The sequence below is a fragment of the Mandrillus leucophaeus genome, unplaced genomic scaffold, assembly GCF_000951045.1.
Source record: "Mandrillus leucophaeus isolate KB7577 unplaced genomic scaffold, Mleu.le_1.0 Scaffold503, whole genome shotgun sequence".
In the NCBI taxonomy this organism is placed as follows: Eukaryota; Metazoa; Chordata; class Mammalia; order Primates; family Cercopithecidae; genus Mandrillus; species Mandrillus leucophaeus.
Window position 1 is genome coordinate 50,114 of NW_012105399.1, and position 21,840 is coordinate 71,953.

The window sequence follows — 21,840 nt, forward strand, 5'->3', positions numbered from 1 at the left end:
AAGAACAGAAAGTGCTAAGAGCCTAATTTGTGCACAAGACTTTTCTGTGGATTACTTCTGAGGCCCAAGTAATTTAAATTGTATAAATTCTTCCAGCTAATGTGTTGTACATTTAGAACTATAATACCCTGACTTCCATCCCAGCACTGTTTTCTGAGTATCACAATGCCTCCCAGTCTGCTATCTACATGAGCTTAAGTGACATCCTTCACAGGCCATCCTTAGAATATTGCAAATCAGGAACTCTGAATTGGGGGGCTGGCTTCTGAGTGTACAGGCAATAAATGAGGGAAGTATAAGAGAGGGAGAAGGGATCTTGCAGTTCACATGGATGGACATTAGACAGGTTTGTTGTTTTTGTTTTGTTTTGTTTTTGGTCACCCCATATATGAGTTCCCTTTGTGTGGGGAATGCCTCACCTTATTAAGCAGAACCTGCTTCCCACTATAGAAGTTAAAACCGCCAAGCAATCACTTTCCAGCCTCTCTTGCAAACAGGACACTGATTTTTAAAAGCCAGGACTGAGCAAACTCCATGCTCACAGGCGTGGGCAGTGTGGCAGGGATTTTAATGGCAATATTCTGAGCCTGGTTTGCAGAAGTTGGCAGTGTTAGTCACACAGTCTGTGCCCAGTGTCTGTAGCAGTGGAGTCCCTATGGTTTTTGTTTACTGGCATGAGTTTGTTTTGTCATCCCTCCTAAAGATTTTATGAACTATTCAATATCCTTCAGTAAATTCCTTTTCTGCTTAAATTAGCCAAATTTGGCTGGGAACAGTGGCTTGCACCTATAATCCCAGCACTTTGGGAGGGCACGGCAGGGGGATCACTTGAACCTAGGAGTTCAAGACCAGCCTGAGCAACACAAGGAGACTCTGTCTCTACAAAACATTTAAAAACTTGCCAGGCATGGTGGTGCACGCCTGTGGTCCCAGCTACTTGGGAGGCTGAGGTAGAAGGATCGCTTGGGCCCAGGAGGTCAAGGCTACAGTGAGCCATGATTGTGCCACTGCACTCCAGCCTGGGTGACAGAGCAAGATTCTGTAAAAAAAAAATTAGCCAAATTTGGTTTCTGATACTTGCTTTTTTTTTTTTTTCCTTGAGACAAAGTCCCTCTCTGTCACCCAGGCCGAAGTGCACTGGTACGATCTTGGCTCACTGCAACCTCTGCCTCCTGGGTTCAAGCAATTCTCCTGCCTCAGCCTCCTGAGTAGTTGGGATTACAGGTGCCCACCACCATGCCCAGCTAGTTGTTGTGTTTTTAGTAGGGACGGGATTTCTCCATGTTGGTCAGGCTGGTCTCAAACTCATGGCTTCAGGTGATGCGCCAGCCTCAGCCTCCCAAAGTGCTGCAATTACAGGCATGACGCCCAGTCATGATGCTTGCATTTTCAAGAACCCTGTTTAATGAGAAAATCAATACCCCAAAGTAGTTGTCATCAAGAGACCCTTAGGAAAATGAAGGAAAATAGGAAAGAAGGAAGAGAGGGAAATCTGGCATTGGTTATATGGCCTGCATAGGTCTCCAGGCAGCAAAATTCCAATTAATTTAAAGGATGTGACACTGGAAGGCTATGGAAGATGCTGATCAAACTTGTGAAAGCATTTTAAATTCTTATGGCAAGAAGGATACGTATTGACTCGGGGGCAACCAAGGGATACACTACAATGAACATTTTTTAATATTTTGGTTCTACTTTTCATATAATAAAGTGAGAAAGCCCTCTGCCTCAAGATGAGGCAGAACCCATCTTCCACCCTAGAAACTGAAAATGCCAAATACATACTTTCCCAGTGTTCCTCACTATTATGGCAAACACATGACTTAAGTTCCACCAATCAGAGGTACACAGCCCAGATTTTGAGTCAGAAGCCAGGAATATAAAGAAATCAACTGCATGGGACTTTGTGCTGGTGTGGGAAGTAGCAACTGCACCCATTTTCAGAGGCAGTAGTGGCATTGATCCTAGTAGCTGTATCCAGTGTCCCAAGGCAGTGAGTCTTCATGGACCAGCCCTGTGACCTGATTTGGAGCACTGTTTCTAGCTTTATAACCTACAAACCGGGTTTTTGACCCTCTTGGAGATTATGTGAGCTACCTAATATATTTAATAAATTTGTATGTTTAAATTAGTCAAGGTTGGTTTCTGTTTCTTAAAACTAAACTCTGACTGATAGAGAAGGCAATCAGTCCACAAAATTCCACCATTCCTAAGATCAAAACTTACCTTCCTCTCTTTCACTCCCATCTTTCATGTATTTTGAGGCTTCTTTCTTGATTTTAAAATGTCAGGATAGGGAATAAGAACTTTGAATTTTCCAGGAATTGCTTAACCTCAACCCCAGAGATGGTCTTGAGCCATTAAACCCTTAGGGGTAGTTATGCCTTGCAATTCATCAATAGCCACAATTCACTGCTTATGTAATACTCAGGTCATTATAAAAAGCCCTCTTGTTGAGGCCAGCAGTGGTGGCTTATGCCTGTAATCCCAGCACTTTGGGAGGCTAAGGTGGGAGGATCACTTGAGATAGAGCTCTAGACCAGCCTGGCCAAATGGTGAAACCCATCTCTACTAAAAATACAAAAAGTAGCCAGGTATGGTGGGTGTGCCTGTAGTCCCAGGTACTCAGGAGGCTGAGGCACGAGAATCACTTGAACGCGGGAGGTGGGGTTGAAGTAAGATGAGATCAAGCCACTGCACCTGAGCCTCGGTGACTGAGCAAGACTCTGTTAAAAAAAAAAAAAAAAAAAAAAAAAAAACGCTTTTGTTGGAAACTCAGAAGAAAAGTCAGGAGTCAGGAATTAATTTGACCAGAAAGAATACACCCACTGGAATCAAACAAAGGATCGAGTCTGAAATTGTAGCCTAAAACCCCACACAAAATAAGTCCTAGGGGAACTTCTCCCCAATCCCCAAAGGTCACAAGAGATCTCCAATAACCCCATTTACCAAGGTTCCTCTCTGGATTTGAGGTATGTCACACAGCTACCTCTACTACCACAACGAAGCTTGTCAATGCAATACTGTCACCAAACAGAAATTTACAGGACTGACGAACACATATTATCAGGGAAATCCATTTTAACAGGGGCCTTCTGAAATCAGTAGCTTCCTATAGAAGGACTCTACATGCAAATATCATTTGAATCTGCTTCCTCTCACTTTCTTATCTGGGACCCAAATGGAAACGTTTATTATTAATAGAAGTTAAGAAGCCTAAAAGCGATCATTGAAATATCTAGTTTCTTGTCTGTGCCAGGGCAGCACGTGGTCCACGCGAAGCAATAGAGATGCTCAGGCTGTGCCCTCAGGGACCAAATGGGAGAGAGCAGCATCTGTGGGGACAGAGAGCCCAGACATCAAGCTCTTTGGCAAGTGGAGCACCCATGATGTGCGTGCAGATCAATGACGTTTCCTTACAGGATTACACTGCAGTGAAGAAGTATGCCGAGCACCTGCCTCACAGTGCAGGGCAGTATGCTGCCAAACGCTTCTGCAAAGCTCAGGGCCCCATTGTGGAGTGTCTCACTCACTCCATGATGACACACGGCTGCAACAACTGCAAGAAACTCGTGACCTTGTGCATCGCCAAGCATGCCTTCGAGACCATTCACCTGCTCACAGAAGAGGATTCTCTGTAGGTCCTGGTGAATGCCATTATCAACAGTGGTCCCCAGGAGGACTCCACATGCATTGGGCGAGCCGAGCCTGGACCATGAGATGAGAGGCTGTGGATGTGTCCCCATTGTGCTGTGTGAATTAGGCCATCTGGCTGTTGTGCACAGGCACTCATGAGGCCCTTTGGGGCAGCCCCACGAGAACAGAAGAGAAGAGAAGAGAAGACAAGAGAAGAGAAGACAAGAGAAGAAGAGAGAGGAGGAGAGAGGAGGAGAGAGGAGGAGAAAGGAGGAGAGAAGAGGAGAGAGGAGAAAGAAAGAGAAAGAGAGAAAGAAAGAGAGAGAGAAAGAGAAATAAAGATCTAAAGCTGTGAATAAAATAACAATTTGGTTTTTTTTGGGGGGGTATGTTTTTTTGTTTGTTTGCTTGTTTGTTTGTTTGTTTGTTATGGGATCTCACTCGACAGATGGACAATCCAAGCTGGAATGCAGTGGCACCGTCTTGGCTCACTGCAACCTCTGCCTCCCTGGCTCAAGCCATCCTCCCACCTCAGCCTCCCAAGTAGCTGGGACCACAGGCACAGGCCACCATTCCTGGCTAATTTTTGTGTTTGTAGTAGAGTCAGGGTTTCGCCATGTTACCCAGGCTGGTCTTGAACTCCTGAGCTCAAGCAATCATCCCACCTCAGCCTCCCAAAATGCTGGGATTACGGACATGAGCCATTGCGGCCAGACACAAAATTTGTTTTTATTTAAATATTATTAATTTATGTTTAGGGATGGGCTCTTGCTGTGTTGCCTAAGCTTGTCTTGAGCTCCTGGCCTCAAGCAATCCTCCAGCCTCAGCCTCCCAAAGTGCTGGGATTGCAGGCATGAGTCACCACACCCAGCCACAAATAGCAAATTTCTTACAATTCCTCCAGAGTGCCAGTCAGCCTTGCTCTTTACTAAATTTCCCAGAAGCCTACCGAGGCTGCCCTGTGGATTTCCTGAGTCACATCGTAGAGCTGAGGATAATGGGTTTCATGTGGGGCCCCCTCTACTCCTCTCTGGTTCTCAAGGGCATGGGTAAGGCTAGAGTCCATCCACCCCAGTGAAATTCAGAGAGAAGGGAATTGGAAATCACGAGCTTTGGCCTGAGTCTTTCAGATGCCAGAGAATCCCCCAGTATAAGGTAAAGGGTTATTCTGTGGGACAGCTTCTGTGATGGTTAATTTGATGTGTCAACTTGGTGAGGCTACATTACTCAGCTAGTTGGTTAAACATTATTCTAGATGTTTCTGTGAAGATATATTGTAAATTAGATTAACATTTAAATCAGTCAACTGTGAGTGAAGCACATTACCCTTTGTAAAGTGGGTTGGCTTTATCCAATCAGTTGAAGGCCTTAGAAATAGAAAAAGACTGACCTCCCCAAGCAAGAAGGAATTCCACCAGCAGACTGCCTTTGGGCTTTGCAGGGAGCCAGGGCAGAAAAGGAGGAAAGTGTCTGTGATTTAGTGCTACTGAGGAAACCCATGCATTGACAGATTTGAAACACTCCTGGGAGTGGGTAGAGAGCATGTGGACTTTCTGCCATTTCAGGTAAGGTCAGAGTCCCAACAGATATATTGTCTTGTGACTCTTGAGTTTCTGGTTTTAGCCTGAGACTGTTGTAGGGTGTATAGAGGAGGATAAAGTAGAAAATGCCTAAGGTGGTGTTAAAAATGCAAATGCTTGTTCCCCAGTGCCACGAAGAAATAGCACTCCAACATAAATTTAATTTTCTCAGCAAGGCAATTTTTACTTTCTGCAGAAAGGGTGCCCCTCACAGATGGAACAATGGCGAGAGCACACTTGGACAGGGGAAGGGAAGGAGTTCTTATTCCTGATGCAGGTAGCCCCTACTGCTGTGTTGTTCCCCTATTGCCTAGGGTTGGACAGCACAGTCTAAGCTAATTCCGATTGGCTATTTTAAAAAGAGCAGGAGTATGAGCTGGAGTGGCAGGGTGAGTAGTTTGGCAGGAAAGATGGTTAGGAACAGGTAACTAAAGGTGACTTAGGTCAGAGTGGGTGACCAGGCATGACTCAGGTCAGAGCAGGTGACTGGAATGAGTCAGGATGAAGCAGGTGACCAGGGGAACAGATGTGAACTACTAACTAGGACCAGCAGGAAAGTTGTTTACTGAAACTAGAGGCAAGGGGGTGAAGAGAACCAGGAAGTTAAACTTTAAAATGGAGAATCAAAGAATAAGAGAGCTGAACATAATAACCTACTCGGCCGAACGTGGTGGCTCACGCCTGTAATCCCAACACTTTGGGAGGCTGAGGTGGGTGGGTCACTTGAGGTCAGGAGTTCAAGACCAGCCTGACTAATATGGTGAAACCCTGTCTCCACTAAAAATACAAAAATTAGCCAGGTGTGGTGGCACATGCCTGTAATCCCAGCTACTCGGGAGGCTGAGGTAGAAAAATTGCACGAACCCAGGAGGAGGTTGCAGTGAGCCAAGATTGCGCCACTGCACTCCAACCTGGGTGACAAAGCAAGACTCCATCTCAAATTAAAAAAAGAAAAAAAACAGGCTGGGCGCGGTGGCTCACACTTGTAATCCCAGCACTTTGGGAGGCCAAGGTGGGTGGATCACGAAGTCAGGAGATTGAGACCATCCTGGCTAACACTGTGAAACCCTGTCTCTACTAAAAATACCAAAAAAAAAAAAAAAAAAAATTTAGCTGGGCGTGGTGGTGGGCGTCTGTAGTCCCAGCTACTTGGGAAGCTGAGGCAGAAGAATGGTGTGAACCCAGGGGGCGGAGCTGGCAGTAAGCCGAGATCACACCACTGCACTCTATCCTGGGCGATACAGCCAGACTCTGTCTCAAAAAAAAAAAAACATGCTAACATACTGATTCTTTGAAGAGAAACTTGGGGTTCATTATATTTAACAGTGGGATCAGGGTGAGGGAAGGTTTCTAGAAGGAGGTGGTATCAAATTAAATGTTGCACAAATTGAAGTTAGGTACAGAGGAGGTAACAGAATAAGGCAAGTTCACAAGTAGAGAGTCACAAATAGTTCTATAAAACCAGAGGCACACAGAGGAGGAGGGTGGATAGGGTTAGAGAGAGCTGAGGTTAGAGAATGTGTTAATTATACTGTCCAGCTAGGTGTGGTGGCTCACATTTGTAATCCCAGCACTTTGGGAAGCTGAGGTGGGAGGATTGCTTGAAGCCAGGAGTTTGAAACCAGGCTGGTCAACATAGCCAAAGTAAAAATATTAGCTGGGCATGGTGGTGCACACCTGTCTTCCCAGCTACTTAGGAGGCTGAGGTGGGACAATTGCTTGAGCAGGAGAGGTTGAGGCTGCATTGAGCCATGATCACCCCACAGCACTCCAGCCTGGGCAACAGAGTGAGACCCTGTCTCAAATAGAAAAAGAAGAAAAAGAAATGTACCGTCCATACCCTGACACTCCTTTACCACCTATGTGTTTATTTCCTATTATTCATCCCAGCTAGAGCCAAAGAAATAATACTGTATTTGATAGTCTTTATTTGAACTTCTGAGTGTGGGGAGACAATTCTCTACAGGACTTCCATGTTTCTGCACATCTAGGGAGCAGAGGCACTGACAACCTTTGTTCCAGATAATCTCTTTGGAAGATCGTGACCCTCTGGAGCAGAGGGCAGGTCTGTTTATCATCCACTATAATGAAGATAATGTCTCCTTCTGGGCAAAGGTTGGGTTTCTTTAGGCTCAGGATTCCTCAGCTATGAGGCACAACCTCCGCGTGTGTGGCATCTACCTGGACATCTTCACATCGCCCCGTGAATCTTGAGGGAGTGGGGGAGGGCAAGGGGAACCAACCCGAACATGAGGCTTGTGTTCCTTGCTGTGCTCTAAGTAGTAAAATCCTTTGCCTCTGAACCAGGAGCCGCATGTCTTCTATAGGTACCCATGACCGCCATGCCAGGATAATCCTTTACAGTTCTTGACACTAGGTATTTGCTTTAAAACAAACAAAAACAGGCCAGACAAAGTGGCTCATACCTGTAATCCCAGCACTTTGGGAGGCTGAGGAGGGCGGATTGCTTGAGGCCAGTAGTTAAAGACCAGCAACACGGCGAAACCCCATCTCTACTAAAAATACAAAAATTAGCCAGGCATACCCTTGTAATCCCAGCTACTCAGAAGGCTGAGGTGGAGAATCATCTGAGCCCGGGAGGTCCAGCTGCAGTGAGCCATGATCATGCCACTGCACTCAAGGCTGGGTGACAGAATGAGACCCTGTCTCAAAAAAAAAAAAAAAAAAAAAAAAAAAAGGCAGACTTTCGCCACGTTGCACAGGGTGGAGGGCAGTGGCTATTCACAGGCATGATCCTAGCACACTACAGCCTTGAACTCCTGGACTCAAGTGATCCTCCCACTCCAGCCTCCTGAGTAGCTGGGACTATAGCTATCTGCCACCACTGCCTGGCTAGGTATTTGCCTTTGGGGAAGTGAAAAATTAGCTGTAGTTCTGTGTTGTTTATTATGATTTTTTTTAAACATATTCTCATGGTGGATGAGTCTTATCCACACTGTGCCCTACTATATAGTTCTGGCTGACATAGAGTTTTAAGCCAGCTGACTTATCCATATCCCTTCAAATATCAGAACGCTTTGGCTTTCTATGAATCTGAGCTTCCTGTGGAAGTAGAGGGCAACCAAAAAAAAAGTGAATGTCTTATTGAAATAAATACAAATGCCAAGAAGCTCTGGGTTCCAGCCCAGGCAGTGCTCTGCTTGGCATATGGACTAGGTTCGTAACCACACAAAGGAACATAGGCCAAGTTAAGATTTGAAGAGGCTCATGCCTGTAATCCCAGCACTTTGTGGGGCTGAGACGGGCAGATCACCCGCGGTCAGGAGTTCGAGACCAGCCTGGGCAACATGGTGAAACCCCATCTCTACTAAAAATACAAAAAATTAGCCTGGCATGGTGGCACACACCTGTAGTCCCAGCTACTCAGGAGGCTGAGATGAGAATTGCTTGAACCTGGGAGACAGAGGTTGCAGCGAGCCAAGATCACACTACTGCACCCCAGCCTGGGCAACAGAGTGAGACTCCGTCTAAAAAAAAAAAAAAAAAAGATTTGAAAAGACTGTGATCCAAGAAGCAATGAAACAGAGGTGATAATAGCCAAACAGGATGCGGCCATGAGATAATTCTAACACCACTGTGGGGATGGACAATGTAATGTAACAGAAAGCCCTGTCTCTAGGCACCTTATATTAGCCTCTCAAATATCTCCTTATTCAAATCATCAAAACTATAACTTTAACAGAGGAAGTTAATCTATCATTTAGAAGCAAGTGTTAACTTTTTAGCCTTCAACCTGATCAGTGGGGTTGGTCAATATATTCCACTGAGTTATAGAAACAAATATAAACTATTATTTAAACATTTTAGATTACTAAGGAGAAGATCGCCCAGGCGTGGTGGCTCACGCCCGTAATTCCAGCACTTTGGGATGCCAAGGCAAGTGGATCACCTGAGGTCAGGAGTTCAAGACCAGCCTGACCAACGTGGTGAAATGCCATCTCTACTACAAATACAAAAGTTAGCTGGGCATGATGGCATGAGCCTGTAGTCCCAGCTTCTCAGGAGGCTGAGACAGGAGAATCGCTTAAACCCAGGGGGCGGAGGTTGCAGTGAGCCGAGATCGTGCCACTGCATTCCAGCCTGGGAAACAGAGCAAGACTCCGTCTCAAGAAAAAAAAAAAAAGGGTTGCCGGGGGAATCACTGTAAAGTAAACTCTTAGGAATTCATCTTTGAAAGTATCTAAAAAACTCAAATCCTCTCTTCAAATCATCTAAGTCTAAATAACAGAATGGAATGAATAAAGATGTAATATGTTTTATGTGACTTAATGTTTTTTGAGGGATCTAGTGAATACTTTTGTTTAGTTTTGTTTATAATTAATAATTTGTAAATAATTTAGGCACACTGAAGAAGAATCAAAGAGAAGGTATTTCTGTGTGTCTTTGTCTCTGGAGATGCACTTTATCCAAATATGGCATTATCTGAAAAATAAAAAATAAAAAGTATTTGTTATATAACTTATAATACATTTCATGGTTTTTAAAATAACCCTGGAGGGCAGAGTATTGTGTTTCAGATACAGGAACTATGGTTTAGAAACACCAAATGGGCCGGGCGCAGTGGCTCACACCTGTAATCCCAGCACTCTGGGAGGCCGAGGCTGGTGGATCACCTGAGGTCAGGAATTCGAGGCCATCCTGGCCAACATGGTGAAACCCCATCACCACCAAAAAAATACAAAAATTAGCTGGGCGTGGTGGCACACACCTGTAGTCCCAGCTACTCAGGAGGCGGAGGCAGGAGAATCGGTTGAACCCGGGAGGCAGAGCCTGCAGTGAGCTGAGATCACGTCACTGCACTCCAGCCTAGGCGACAAAGCGAGACTCTGTCTCAAAAAACAAACAAACAAACAAAAAATTAGCCGGGTGTGGTGGCGCACACCTATAATCCCAGCTACTCTGGAGGCTGAGGCAGGAGAATCACTTGAACCCCGGCCAGCAGAGATTGCAGTGAGCCAAGATCAGGCCACTGCACTATAGCTTGTGACAAAGTGACAGAGTGAGACTCAATAAATTAAAAAACAAAACAAAAAACACCAAATGGCTGGGCACAGCGGCTCACGCCTGTAATCCCAGCACTTTGGGAGGCTGAGGCAGGCAGATTGCTTGAGGTCAAGAATTTGAGACCAACCTGGGCAACATGGCAAAACTCAATCTCTATTAAAAACATACAAAAGTTAGCCAGGCATGGTGGCACATGCCTATAGTCCTAGCTACTCGAAAGGCTGAGAGGTGGGAGAATCGCTCGAGCCCAGGAGGTTGAGGATACAGTGAGCCATGATCACACCACTGCACTCCAGCCCCAGTGACAGAGCAAGACTCTGCCTCCTAAAAAAAAAAAAAAGTCAAATTACTAAAAGCATGATAGTATGCTTTTAGTATAGTATCTTTATTTCGTTGGGTAGACCCAGATAAACAAGTTTAAAAATAGTAAATGTCAGCCGGGTACAGTGGCTCACGCCTGTAATCCCAGCACTTGAACAGAGGCAAATGACAGAGGCAAAACTTGAACCCAGGTGTTTTTAATTCTATGTATTTAAATAAACTGCCCCTCTTTTGGGCTCCACATCTCCAAGTGGAAGATTGAAAAGAGGACCTGGAAATCTCCAAAAGAACTTCTTTCCTAGTCGTCACGTCATTATTAATAGAAGCAAAGAGGAGCTCCCAGAACTCCAAATACTCTATGAGAAATCTGTAACATTCCTTCTCCTCAACACACAGGCCTCCCCACCAGGTTAGACCACCACTAGGTTCGACCATCAGGACTAATCTCATTTTGTCCCTTATCCCTGTTTACACTGGACTCCTCAAGGAACCCAGGAGTCCTGGGTTATCCCTCATGCCCTGGATAGTAATAGTAAGTTCTATGGGCAGCAATACACCCTCCATCCAACACTTCCTATCCCCCACCCTGCTGTTTTCTGTTTCCCCATAGCTCTTACCCATTTATCACTATCTGATCTGACATTTACTTTTTTTTTTTTTGAGACGGAGTTTCGATCTTGTTGCCCAGGCTGTAGTGCAGTGGTGCAATCTCTGCTCACCGTAACCACCTCCTCCCGGGTTCAAGCGATTCTCCTGCCTCAGCCTCCGGAGTAGCTGGGATTATAGGCGTGCACCACCATGCCCGGCTAATTTTTGTGGGATTTCATCATGTTGGTCAGGCTGGTCTTGAACTCCTGACTTCAGATGATCCACCCGCCTTTGCCTCCCAAAGTGCTGGGATTACAGGCGTGAGCCACTGTACCCAGCTGACATTCACTATTTTTTAACTTGTTTATCTGGCTCTACCCAATGAAATGTAAGCTTTTTTTTTTTTTTTTTTTAAGAAATAGAGACGGGGCCTCTCTAAGTTGCCCACACTGGTCTCAAACTCCTGGGCTCAAGGGATCCTCCTGCCTCAGCCTACCAAAGTGTTAGGATTTCAGGCGTGAGCCAGCACACCAAAACCTAAGCTTTCTGAGGTAACATTTTATTCATCACTGTATTGACAAGCACGTAGAAGAGTGCCTGACATAAAGTAAGCACTCACATGTATTTGTTGAAAGAATAAAGAGTAAATGAGTGTTTCTTTCTCTCGCACAGGTATTCAAAGGAAAAGAATACAGTGCCTTCCAATTCTTATGGAATATGTCCAGCAAAATATACTGTATTTTTTTTTTTCTTTTGAGATGGAGTCTCACTCTGTTGCCCAGGCTGGAGTGCAATGACGCAATCTTGCCTCATTGCAACCTCCAGCTCCCGGGTTCGAGCAATTATCCTGCCTCAGCCTCCCAAGTAGCTGGGACTACAGGCATGTGCCACCATGCTTGGCTAATTTTTATATTTTTTAGTGGAGACAGGGTTTCACCACGTTGGTCAGGCTGGATAAATATACTGTATTATTACCCTCTTGCATTTCTAAAGATTATTCCACAGCAACCATCTAAGGTTGCTGCGAGAAACTCTTAAGTTTGTGAGCCACTGCCCAAGGACATAGCTATTGGTCTCGAGAGGAAAGAGGTAAGTTCTACCACTACTTCTGGGAAAGTATATTCCATGTCCCAACATTTATTCAATCAGCCAGGAAACGTTTCCTCAGTTCCTAATTTGTGCCAGACACTGTTCTAGGGACTGAGGATAAAGTAGTGAAAAAAGCAGATACCATCCCTGCCTTCAAGGAGCTTGGCCTTCATTAGGGAGTGATAAACACTGTGGTAAAAAAGAAAGCTGGGTAAGGGATTGTAGAGTGTTGAGGAGTGCTGCTTAGATAGGGTGGTTTCTTTTGTTTATGTTTTATTTCAGTAGTTTTTGGGGTAAAGGTGGATTTTGGTTACATGGGTAAGTTCTCTAGTGGTGATTTCTGGGATTTTGGTGCACCCATCACCCGAGCAGTGTACATTGTACCCAACATGTAGTCTTTTATCCCTCGCCCCTCTTTTACCTTTCTTTCCCTTGGGGTTCCTAAAGTCCATTATATCATTCTTATGCCTTTGCATCCTCATGGCTTAGGTCCCACTTATAAGTCAGAACAGACAATATTTGGTTTTCCATTCCTGAGTCACTTCACTCAGAATAATGGTCTCCTGGCAGGGCGCAGTGGCTCAAGCCTATAATCCCAGCACTTTGGGAGGCTGAGGTGGGTGGACCACTTGAAGCCAGGAGTTTGAAACTGGCCTGGCCAACATGGCAAAACCCCATCTCTACTAAACAAACAAACACAAAAAAATAGCCAGGTGTGGTGGCAGGCAATCCCAGCTCCTTGGAAGGCTGAAGCACTTGAACCCGGAGGGCAGAGGTTGCAGTGAGCTGAGATCACGTCATTGCACTTCAGCCTGGGCGACAGAGAGACTCAGCTTTCACAGAATTGAAGAGAGTTAGGGCCTTGCTCTGGGTTAGGCTTTGGCTTAAGGAAATGTTGTGGCTGGGTTGATCTGACCAGATCACTGAAACTTTCTCCCTATCGGCAATAAGGCTGTTTTGCTTTCTTATCATTTGTGTGTTCACTGAAGGAAATTTTTAATTTCCTTCAAGAGTTTTTCCTTTGCATTGATAATTTGGATAAATGATTGGCACAAGAGTCCTGGCTTTTGGCCTATCTTGGCTTTTGCCATGCCTTCCTCACTAAGCTTAACCATTTCTAGCTTTTGATTTAAAGTGAGATGTAATACTTCCTCCTTTCATCTCAGGTGATCTGCCCACCTCAGCCTCCCAAAATGCTAGGATTATAGGCATGAGCCACCGTGCCCAGCCCTAGAGTTATTTTTGAATAAAACGAACACATGACTCTTACAGATGAACTCTAAACACAGTGGAGAATTTCAGCTTTCTACACCACACTGTATCACACTCTACTCCACTTCCTGAGAGCACTGGGGAAGGGTAAAGTCACAGCCACATCAAATAAGTGAAATCTCAAATGTGGTGATTCTTTTGTTTCTGATCTAAATTAGTAACTTGTTGGTTGTATTAGATATGGTTACACACCCCCTTCTCTTTTTTTCAAATAAATTAAAATATGCTATCTCAGCTGCCTGCCTAGACTAAGAAACAAGTATTCACAATGAAGGTATTTATCAGCTCCCCTTCTTCCTTCTATGAAATAATACCACCACCATCACCACCATGCCATCCCCTGCCCCCAACAACTTTCCTCCACTTTTTTTTTTTTTTTTTTTGATAAGGAGTCTTAGTTTGTCGCCTGGGCTGGAGTACACTGGAGTGATCTTGGCTCACTGCAACCTTCACCTCCAGTATTCAAGCAATTCTCCTGCCTCAGCCTCCCAAGCAGCTGGGAGTAAAGGTGCCTGCTGCCATGCCCAGCTAAGTTTTGCATTTTTAGTAGAGATGGGGTTTCACCATGTTGGCCAGGCTGGTCTCAAACTCCTGACCTCAGGTGATTCGCCTGCCTCGGCCTCCCAAAGTGCTGGGATTAGAGGTGTGAGCCACTGTGCCCAGCCCCTCCACATTTTATTAGGGCTTTTTGTATGATGTTTATTATCAAAAGGATCTCCACTGCACCTCAATTTTGCACATGAAATGTTTGTAAAGGCCAGAAAAATTGATGAGATAACAGGTTTCTGAAGTTTTTGTGGTCTATTGTAATTACTGTAACAACTCTTATCAAAATGTGGTTCTCAGGCCATCAGCATCAGCATCACCTTAGTCTGCTGAGAATGCAGATTTCCAGGTACCTCCCTAGAGCCTACTGAATGAGATGGCTTGAAGCTGGGGCCTGGGACTCTGCATGCATAAAAAAATGAGAGTCTCTGGTCTATAATACATCTTACAATCCACCAGCCTGTTTAATGACACTTTTACCTTCAAATAGATTGCCTTTATGCTATACCAGGGCAATACTCAGGTACCTCTTTTAATCCCAGAAATTATTCCTAATTCTTAGGAATACCTACAAATTCTTCCTATAAATTGGTTAAGAATCGTATCATAGGCCAGGTGTGGTGGCTCACGCCTGTAATCCCAGCACTTTGAGAGGCCGAGGCGGGCGGATTACCTGAGGTCTGGAGTTCAAGACCAGCCTGACCAACATGAAGAAACCCCGTCTCTACTAAAAATATAAAAAAATCAGTCACATGTGGTGGTGCATACCTGTAACCCCAGCTACTTGAGAGGCTGAGGCAGGAGAATCGCTTGAACCCGGGAGATGGAGGTTGCGGTAAGATGAGATCGTGTCATTGCACTCCAGCCTGGGCAGCAAGAGCAAAACTCTGTCTCAAAAAAAAAAAAAACAAAACACAGTCCTATCATAGGCTGGGTGTGGTGGCTCATGCCTGTAATCCCAGCACTTTTGGAGGCCGTGGTGGGTGGATCACCTGAGGTCAGGAGTTTGAGACCAGCCTGGCCAACAAGGTGAAACTCCGTCTCTACTAAAAAATACAAAAAAATTAGCCAGGCGTGGTGGCAGGCGCCTGTGTTCCCAGCTACCTGGGAGGCTGAGGCAGAAGAATCGCTTGAACCCGTGAGGTGGAGTTTGCAGTGAGCCGACATGGTGCCATTGCACTCCAGCCTGGGTGACAAGAGCAAAACTCCGTTTCAAAAAAAAAAAAAAAATCCTATCATAACTTCTTACTTTTTGGTGGAAAGTGCTTTCTCTCCGTGTGAGCCAGGAGACTCAGCTTGACCCAGGAGCTCCTGCCACTGTCGGGAATAGGCTCTTTGGTTGTGGTATGAGTAAAGGACTGACAGGCACTCGGGAAGTGCCTCTTTTGAACTCTCAGTAAGCTGACTTGATTGCTTCGTTCCACCAAGCAGTTGGATTCACGCTTTTTGTTTATCTCCTCCAGGAGATGTTGTTTGCTTACTCCATGTTTTTTAATTATTTCAATGGTTCTGTTTATAGATGCCATTATGCTCACAAACCAATTGTCAAGCGATTCTTGCTGTCCTACAAACAAAAGAAAAAATACTTTTGATTGTCTTGACTCAGAAGCCAGTATTCACAATCACGTTGACCAGTTTCTCTTTTTTCCTTCTATACAATAACATCATCACCCACCACCACCAAGCCTCCCACCCCACACTTCACTTTTTTATGTACTTTTTTTTTTAGAGAGGGTCTTGCTCTGTCTCCCAGGCTGGCACGCAGTGGCATGATCTCAGCTCACTGCAACTTCTACCTTCCAGATTCAAGTGATTCTTGTGCCTCAGCCTCCTAAGTAGCTGGAATTACAGGCTTGTACAACCATGCCCGGCTAATTTTTCTGTTTTCAGTAGAGATGGGGTTTCACCATGTTGGCCAGGCTGGTCTCGAACTCCTGGTCTCAGGTGATCTGCCTACCTCAGTTTCCGAAAGTGCTGGGATTACAGGTGTGAGCCACCATGCCCAGTCAGCACACCTCATATTTTTTTTTTTTTTTTTTTTTGAGACGGAGTCTCACTCTGTCACCTAGGCTGGAGTGCAGTGGCTTGATCTCAGCTCACTGCAATCTCCGCCTCCTGGGTTCAAGCAATTCCGTCTCAGCTTCCTAAGTAGCTGGGATTACAGGCATGCACCACCACGCCCGGCTAATTTTTTTTTTTTTTTTGTATTTTTAGTAAAGACGGGGTTTCACCATATCGGCCAGGTTGGTCTCGAACTCCTCAACTTGTGATCCACCTGCCTCGGCCTCCCAAAATGCTGGGATTACAGGCATGAGCCACTGCACCCGGCCACACCTCACCTTTTATTATTGTTTCTTAAGGGTTTTATTTTTTGTTTTTTAGGTTTTCTTCAGGGGTAAGAAAGGTTAAAAAGGTATGGTAAGAGGATATATTATTGTTTTTGAAAATTATACTATGCATTGTTTTTTGCTTTTAGAAGCATTTATTATTTCTTCTGATTATAAAAATAATACATGTTTATTACATATATTAATAATGTAATAGATAAATAATACATGTTTAAATACATGATTATAAAAAATGGGATACATATTCAAGGTAGATAATTAAGAAAATACAGAAAAACATAAAGTAGAAAAGTTAAAATTACTCTTTTTCCAGAGACATCCATTAATATTTTGGGTATTACTTTCCCAATAAGTATCCAAAGGGATTTTAATTTTAAAAAGTGGTGGCCAGGCATTGTGGCTCATGCCTGTAATCTCAGCACGTTGGGAGGCCGAGGCGGACAGATCACGAGGTCAGGAGTTCAAGACCAGCCTGGCCAACATAGTGAAACCCCGTGTCTACTAAAAATTAGCCGGGCATGGTGGCAGGCACCTGTAATCCCAGCTACTCCGGAGGCTAAGGCATGAGAATCACTTGAACCCAGGAGGCAGAGGTTGCAGTGAGCCAAGATCACGCCATTGCACTCCAGCTGGTGTGACAGTGTGAGACTCCATCTCAAAAAAAACAAAGTGACCAGGCACAGTAGCTCACGCCTATAATCCCAACACCTTGGAAGGCCGAGGTGGGAAGATCACTTAAGCCTGGGAGGTGAAGATTGCAGTGAGCTGAGATTGTGCCATTGCACTACAGCCTGGGTGACAGAGCAAGATTTGGAAAGAGAGAGAAATATTCAGAACTGATAAATGATATAGTTCACAGTCTCAAGAAGCTCAAACAATAGCAGTCAGGATTTTTAAAAAGCCCACGCTGAGATTACAGTGAATTTAAAAAGAAAAGAAAATCTTAAAAGCAACCAGAGAATAAAAGGAGGGGCAATTGAACCAACAGCTGACTCCTCAACAAGCAAAAATATAAGCCAGAAGACAAAGAAATGGGGCCTGGTGTGGTGGCTCACACCTGTAATCCCAGCACTTTGGGAGGCTGATGTGGGTGGGTCACCTGAGGTCAGGAGTTGGAGACCAACCTGGCCAACATGGTGAAACCCTGTCTCTATTAAAAATACAAAAAAAATTAGCCGGGCATGGTGGTATGCACTTGTAATCCCAGCTACTCAGGAGGTGGAGGCAGGAGAATTGCTTGAACCCGGGAGGCAGAGGTTGTAGTGAGTCAATATCATGCCACTGCACTCCAGCTTGGGCGGCTGAGCAAAACTCTGTCTCAAAAAAAAAAAAAAAAAAAAAATACATTCATTATCACCAGTCACTAGGAAAGTGTAAATCAATACTATAATGAGATATCACTAGATACCACTAGAATGGCTGAAATGAAAAAGATTGACCAAACCATGTGTTAACAAAGATATGGAGGACCTGGAATTCTCATATGCGGCTAGTGAGAATGTAAAATGGAACAATGTCTTTGGAAAATAATCATGCAGCTTCTGAAAAAGTTAAATATACTCCTATTATTTGATCCACTCCTAGAGCAATGAAATTCTCCACACACACGCATAAAGAAACGTATCAGTACATATGAAAACTAACTCATTAATTTCATCACAGCTTTCTAAAAAACTTTTGTTTTTTTTTTACACAGCTTTATTTTTATTTATTTATTTTTGAGACAGGGTCTCTTTCTGTCACCCAGGCTAGAGTGAAGTGGTGTGACCATGGCTTACTGTATCCTCAACCTCCCAGCCTCAAGTCATCTTCCCACCTCAGCCTCCCAAGTGCTGCGATACAGGCGCAGGCCACCACACCTGGCTATTTTTGTTTTTATTTTTCATAGAGATGAGGTCTCATTATGTTCCTAAGGCTGGTCTTGAATTCCTGGGCTCAAGGGATCCTCATGCCTTGGCCTCCCAGAGTACTGAGATTACAGGTGTGAGCAGAGCCACCAGGCCCATCCCAAAGCTTTATTTTCATGAGCCAAAAAGTTCTAACAATCCAAATGTCCATCAACAGCAGAAGAAATAAATTGTGGTATATGTACACAATGGACACTGAGTTATAAAATATATTTTTATATATATAGTATGTATATAATATATTCCTTTTACCTGAGATGCTAATTCATCAATATATATATTTTGAGTTGTGTTCATATATTGTTGATAAACACAATATTATGGCTGAATCTCTAAATAACTAGGCTGAGTTACAAAAAAAAAAAAAAAGCCAGACAAATCAGAATGTATAGTGTATGATTTCATGCATATAAAACTCTAGGAAATATTAGGCTAGGCATGGTGGCTCACACCTGTAATCCCAGCACTTTGGAAAGCTGAGGAAGGAGGACTGCTTGAGCTCAGGAGTTCAAGACCAGACTAAGCAACATAATAAGACCTCATCTCTACAAAAAATTCAAGAACTTAACTACGTGTGGTGGCACCTGCCTGTAATCCTAGCTATTCAGGAGGGGGTACAAGCAACAAACAAACAAACAAAATTAATTTTAATTTTAAATTCTTTTGTTTTTATTTTGTGTTGTTTTTTTGAGACAGAGTCTTGCTCTACCGCCCACGCTGGAGTGCAGGTTCAAGCGATTCTCATGCCTCAGCCTCCCAAAGTAGCTGGGATTACAGAGGCGCGCCACCATGCCCAGCTAATTCTGGTACAGGCGTGAGCCACCGCACTCGCCTGTTTTTGTTTTGTTTTGTTTTGTTTGAGACAGAGTCTCCCTCTGTCACCCAGGCTGGAGTGCAGTGGTGCAATCTTGGCTCACCGCAAGCTCCGCCTCCCGGGTTCACGCCATTCTCCTGCCTCAGCCTCCCGAGTAGCTGAGATTAGAGGCGCGCCACCATGCCCAGCTAATTCTGGTACAGGCGTGAGCCACCGCACTCGCCTGTTTTTGTTTTGTTTTGTTTTGTTTGAGACAGAGTCTCCCTCTGTCACCCAGGCTGGAGTGCAGTGGTGCAATCTTGGCTCACCGCAAGCTCCGCCTCCCGGGTTCACGCCATCCTCCTGCCTCAGCCTCCCCAGTAGCTGGGACTACAGGTGCCCGCCACCTCGCCCGGCTAGTTTTTTGTATTTTGAGTAGAGAGGGGGTTTTACCCTGTTAGCCAGGATGGTCTCGATCTCCTGAGCTCGTGATCCGCCCGCCTTGACCTCCCAAAGTGCTGGGATTACAGGCGTGAGCCACGGTGCCAGCCCCGGGCTCGCCTTTCAAATTCTTTTATTTATTTTTTATTTTTTTATTTTTTTGAGACAGAGTCTCGCTCTGTTTCCAGGATGGAGTCCAGTGGAGCGATATTGGCTAACTGCAACCCCCGACTCCCTGGTTCATGTGATTCTCCTGCCTCAGCCTCCCCAGTAGCTGGGATTACAGGCATGTGCCACCACACCCAGCTAATGTTTGCAAGTCCTTTTAAATTCTTTTGGAGTGGGAGACATCATCTTTCTTTTTTCTTTTTTTTCCTTTTTAGATGGGGGCCTCATTCTGTCACCCAGGCTGGAATCCAGTGGCATGATCTTGGCTCACTGCAACCTCTGCCTCCTGGGCTCAAGTGATCCTCCATCTTCAGCCTCCTGAGTGGCTGGGACTACCACAGGTGCGCACCACCATGCCCAGCTAATTTTTTTGTATTTTTGGTAGAGACAGGGTTTCACCACATTGCCCAGGCTGGGCTGAAACTCCTAAGCTCAAGCGATCTACCCACCTCAGCTTTTCAAAGTGCTGGGATTACAGGTATGAGCCACTGTGCCTGACATTAATTATTCTTTTTATTGCTAGACTTTAGGTTGTTTTTAGTTTATTTTTATAATAATGCTTTGAAACACATTGAAGTGACAGAAATCACACAAACACACATTGTTTTAGGAAAGCTACCAGAGCCATCAATTTTTCATTCCTAAATAAGCAAAGAAGAGAGGTACCTTTTTTTTTTTTCTTTTGAGAAGGAGTCTTGCTCTGTCGCCCAGGCTGGGCATCACTCCGTCTCAAAAAAATAAAACAAAATAATAAAATATAAAAAGGTCAGTTGGTCACTTGCTTGTTTTTGTTTGTTAGTTTTGAAATGGAGTCTCACTCTGTCACCCAGGCTGGAGTGCAATGGCGCGATCTTGGCTCACTGCAACCTCTGCCTCCTGGGTTCAAGTGATTCTCCTGCTTCAGCCTCCTGAGTAGCTGGGGCTACAGGTGTGCACCACCACGCCCAGCTAAATTTTTTTTGTATTTTTAGTAGAGAGGGGGCTTCACCATGTTGGTTGGCCAGGCTGGTTTTGAACTCCTGACCTCAAGTGATCTGCCTGCCTTGGCCTCCCAAAGTGCTGGGATTACAGGCGTAAGCCATCACCCCTGGCTTGAGTTAATTTATATTTTGTTAAAAGTCCATTTTAGGCTGGGCGCGGTGGCTCATGCCTGTAATCCCAGCACTTTGGGAGGCCGAGATCAGGGGTTTGAGACCAGCCTGGCCAACATGGTGAAACCTGGTCTCCATTAAAAATACAAAAATTAGCCAGGTGTGGTGGCAGGCACCTGTAATCCCAGCTACTCAGGAGGCTGAAGCAGGAGAATCGCTTGAACCCAGGAGGCAAGAGGTTGCAGTGAGCCGAGATCGCGCCATTGCACTCCAGCCTGGGGAACAAGAGTGAGACTTGGTCTCAAAAAAATAAAAATAAAATAAAAGCCCATTTTATAGGTGAACTGCAAATAAAACATCGATGCCTTAGTTAAAAGTTCACCATGAAGATTTCAAAATTCAAACTCTTAATTACAAGCTGCCTGACAACTAGAGCTAAATAAAACAAAATAGACACAGTAATAGAGTCTAGTGGTACAAGCATATTTTTTAAGTAAAAAAGATTTGATTAATATTTTACCTGTGCTGCCTCCTAACTGTATGATCTTGTTTAAGTTACTTACCTTCTCTGGGCCTCAGTTTCCTTATGTGTTAAATGAAAATAATATCCAGGCCAGGCACGGTGGCTCATGCCTGTAATCCCAACACTTTGGGAGGTCTAGGCAGGTGATCGCCTGAAGTCGGGAGTTCGAAGCCAGACTGGCAGCATGGTAAAATCCCACCTCAGCCGGGCACAGTGGCTCACGCCTGTAATCCCAGCACTTTGGGAGGCCAAGGCGGGCATACCACTAGGTCAGGAGATCGAGACCATCCTGGCTAACACGGTGAAACCCCATCTCTACTAAAGATACCAAAAAAAAAATTAGCCAGGCGTGGTGGTGGGCACCTGTAGTCCCAGGTACTCCAGAGGCTGAGGCAGGAGAATGGCGTGAACCCAGGAGGCGGAGCTTGCAGTGGGTCAAGATCATACCACTGCACTCCAGCCTGAGTGGCAGAGCAAGACTCCGTTTCAAAAAAAAAAAAAAACAACAACAA

The 21,840-nt window shown here is 44.8% G+C and overlaps 1 protein-coding gene and 1 pseudogene across 1 annotated transcript; one reads left to right on the forward strand and one right to left on the reverse strand.

Annotated features, from left to right (window-relative positions):
* The first annotated feature begins 331 nt into the window (after window positions 1–331).
* LOC105551033 lies at window positions 332–4,714 on the forward strand (annotated as a pseudogene).
* Window positions 4,715–9,532: 4,818 nt separating this feature from the next.
* On the reverse strand, window positions 9,533–15,617 carry SPATA45 (spermatogenesis associated 45). The gene is made up of 2 exons (XM_011996143.1): window positions 15,307–15,617; window positions 9,533–9,659 (listed from the first exon to the last, which is right to left on the reverse strand). Exons 1-2 carry the CDS (start codon window positions 15,581–15,583, stop codon window positions 9,640–9,642), a joined length of 297 nt encoding a protein of 98 aa, XP_011851533.1. The 5' UTR covers window positions 15,584–15,617; the 3' UTR covers window positions 9,533–9,639.
* Window positions 15,618–21,840: the final 6,223 nt, after the last annotated feature.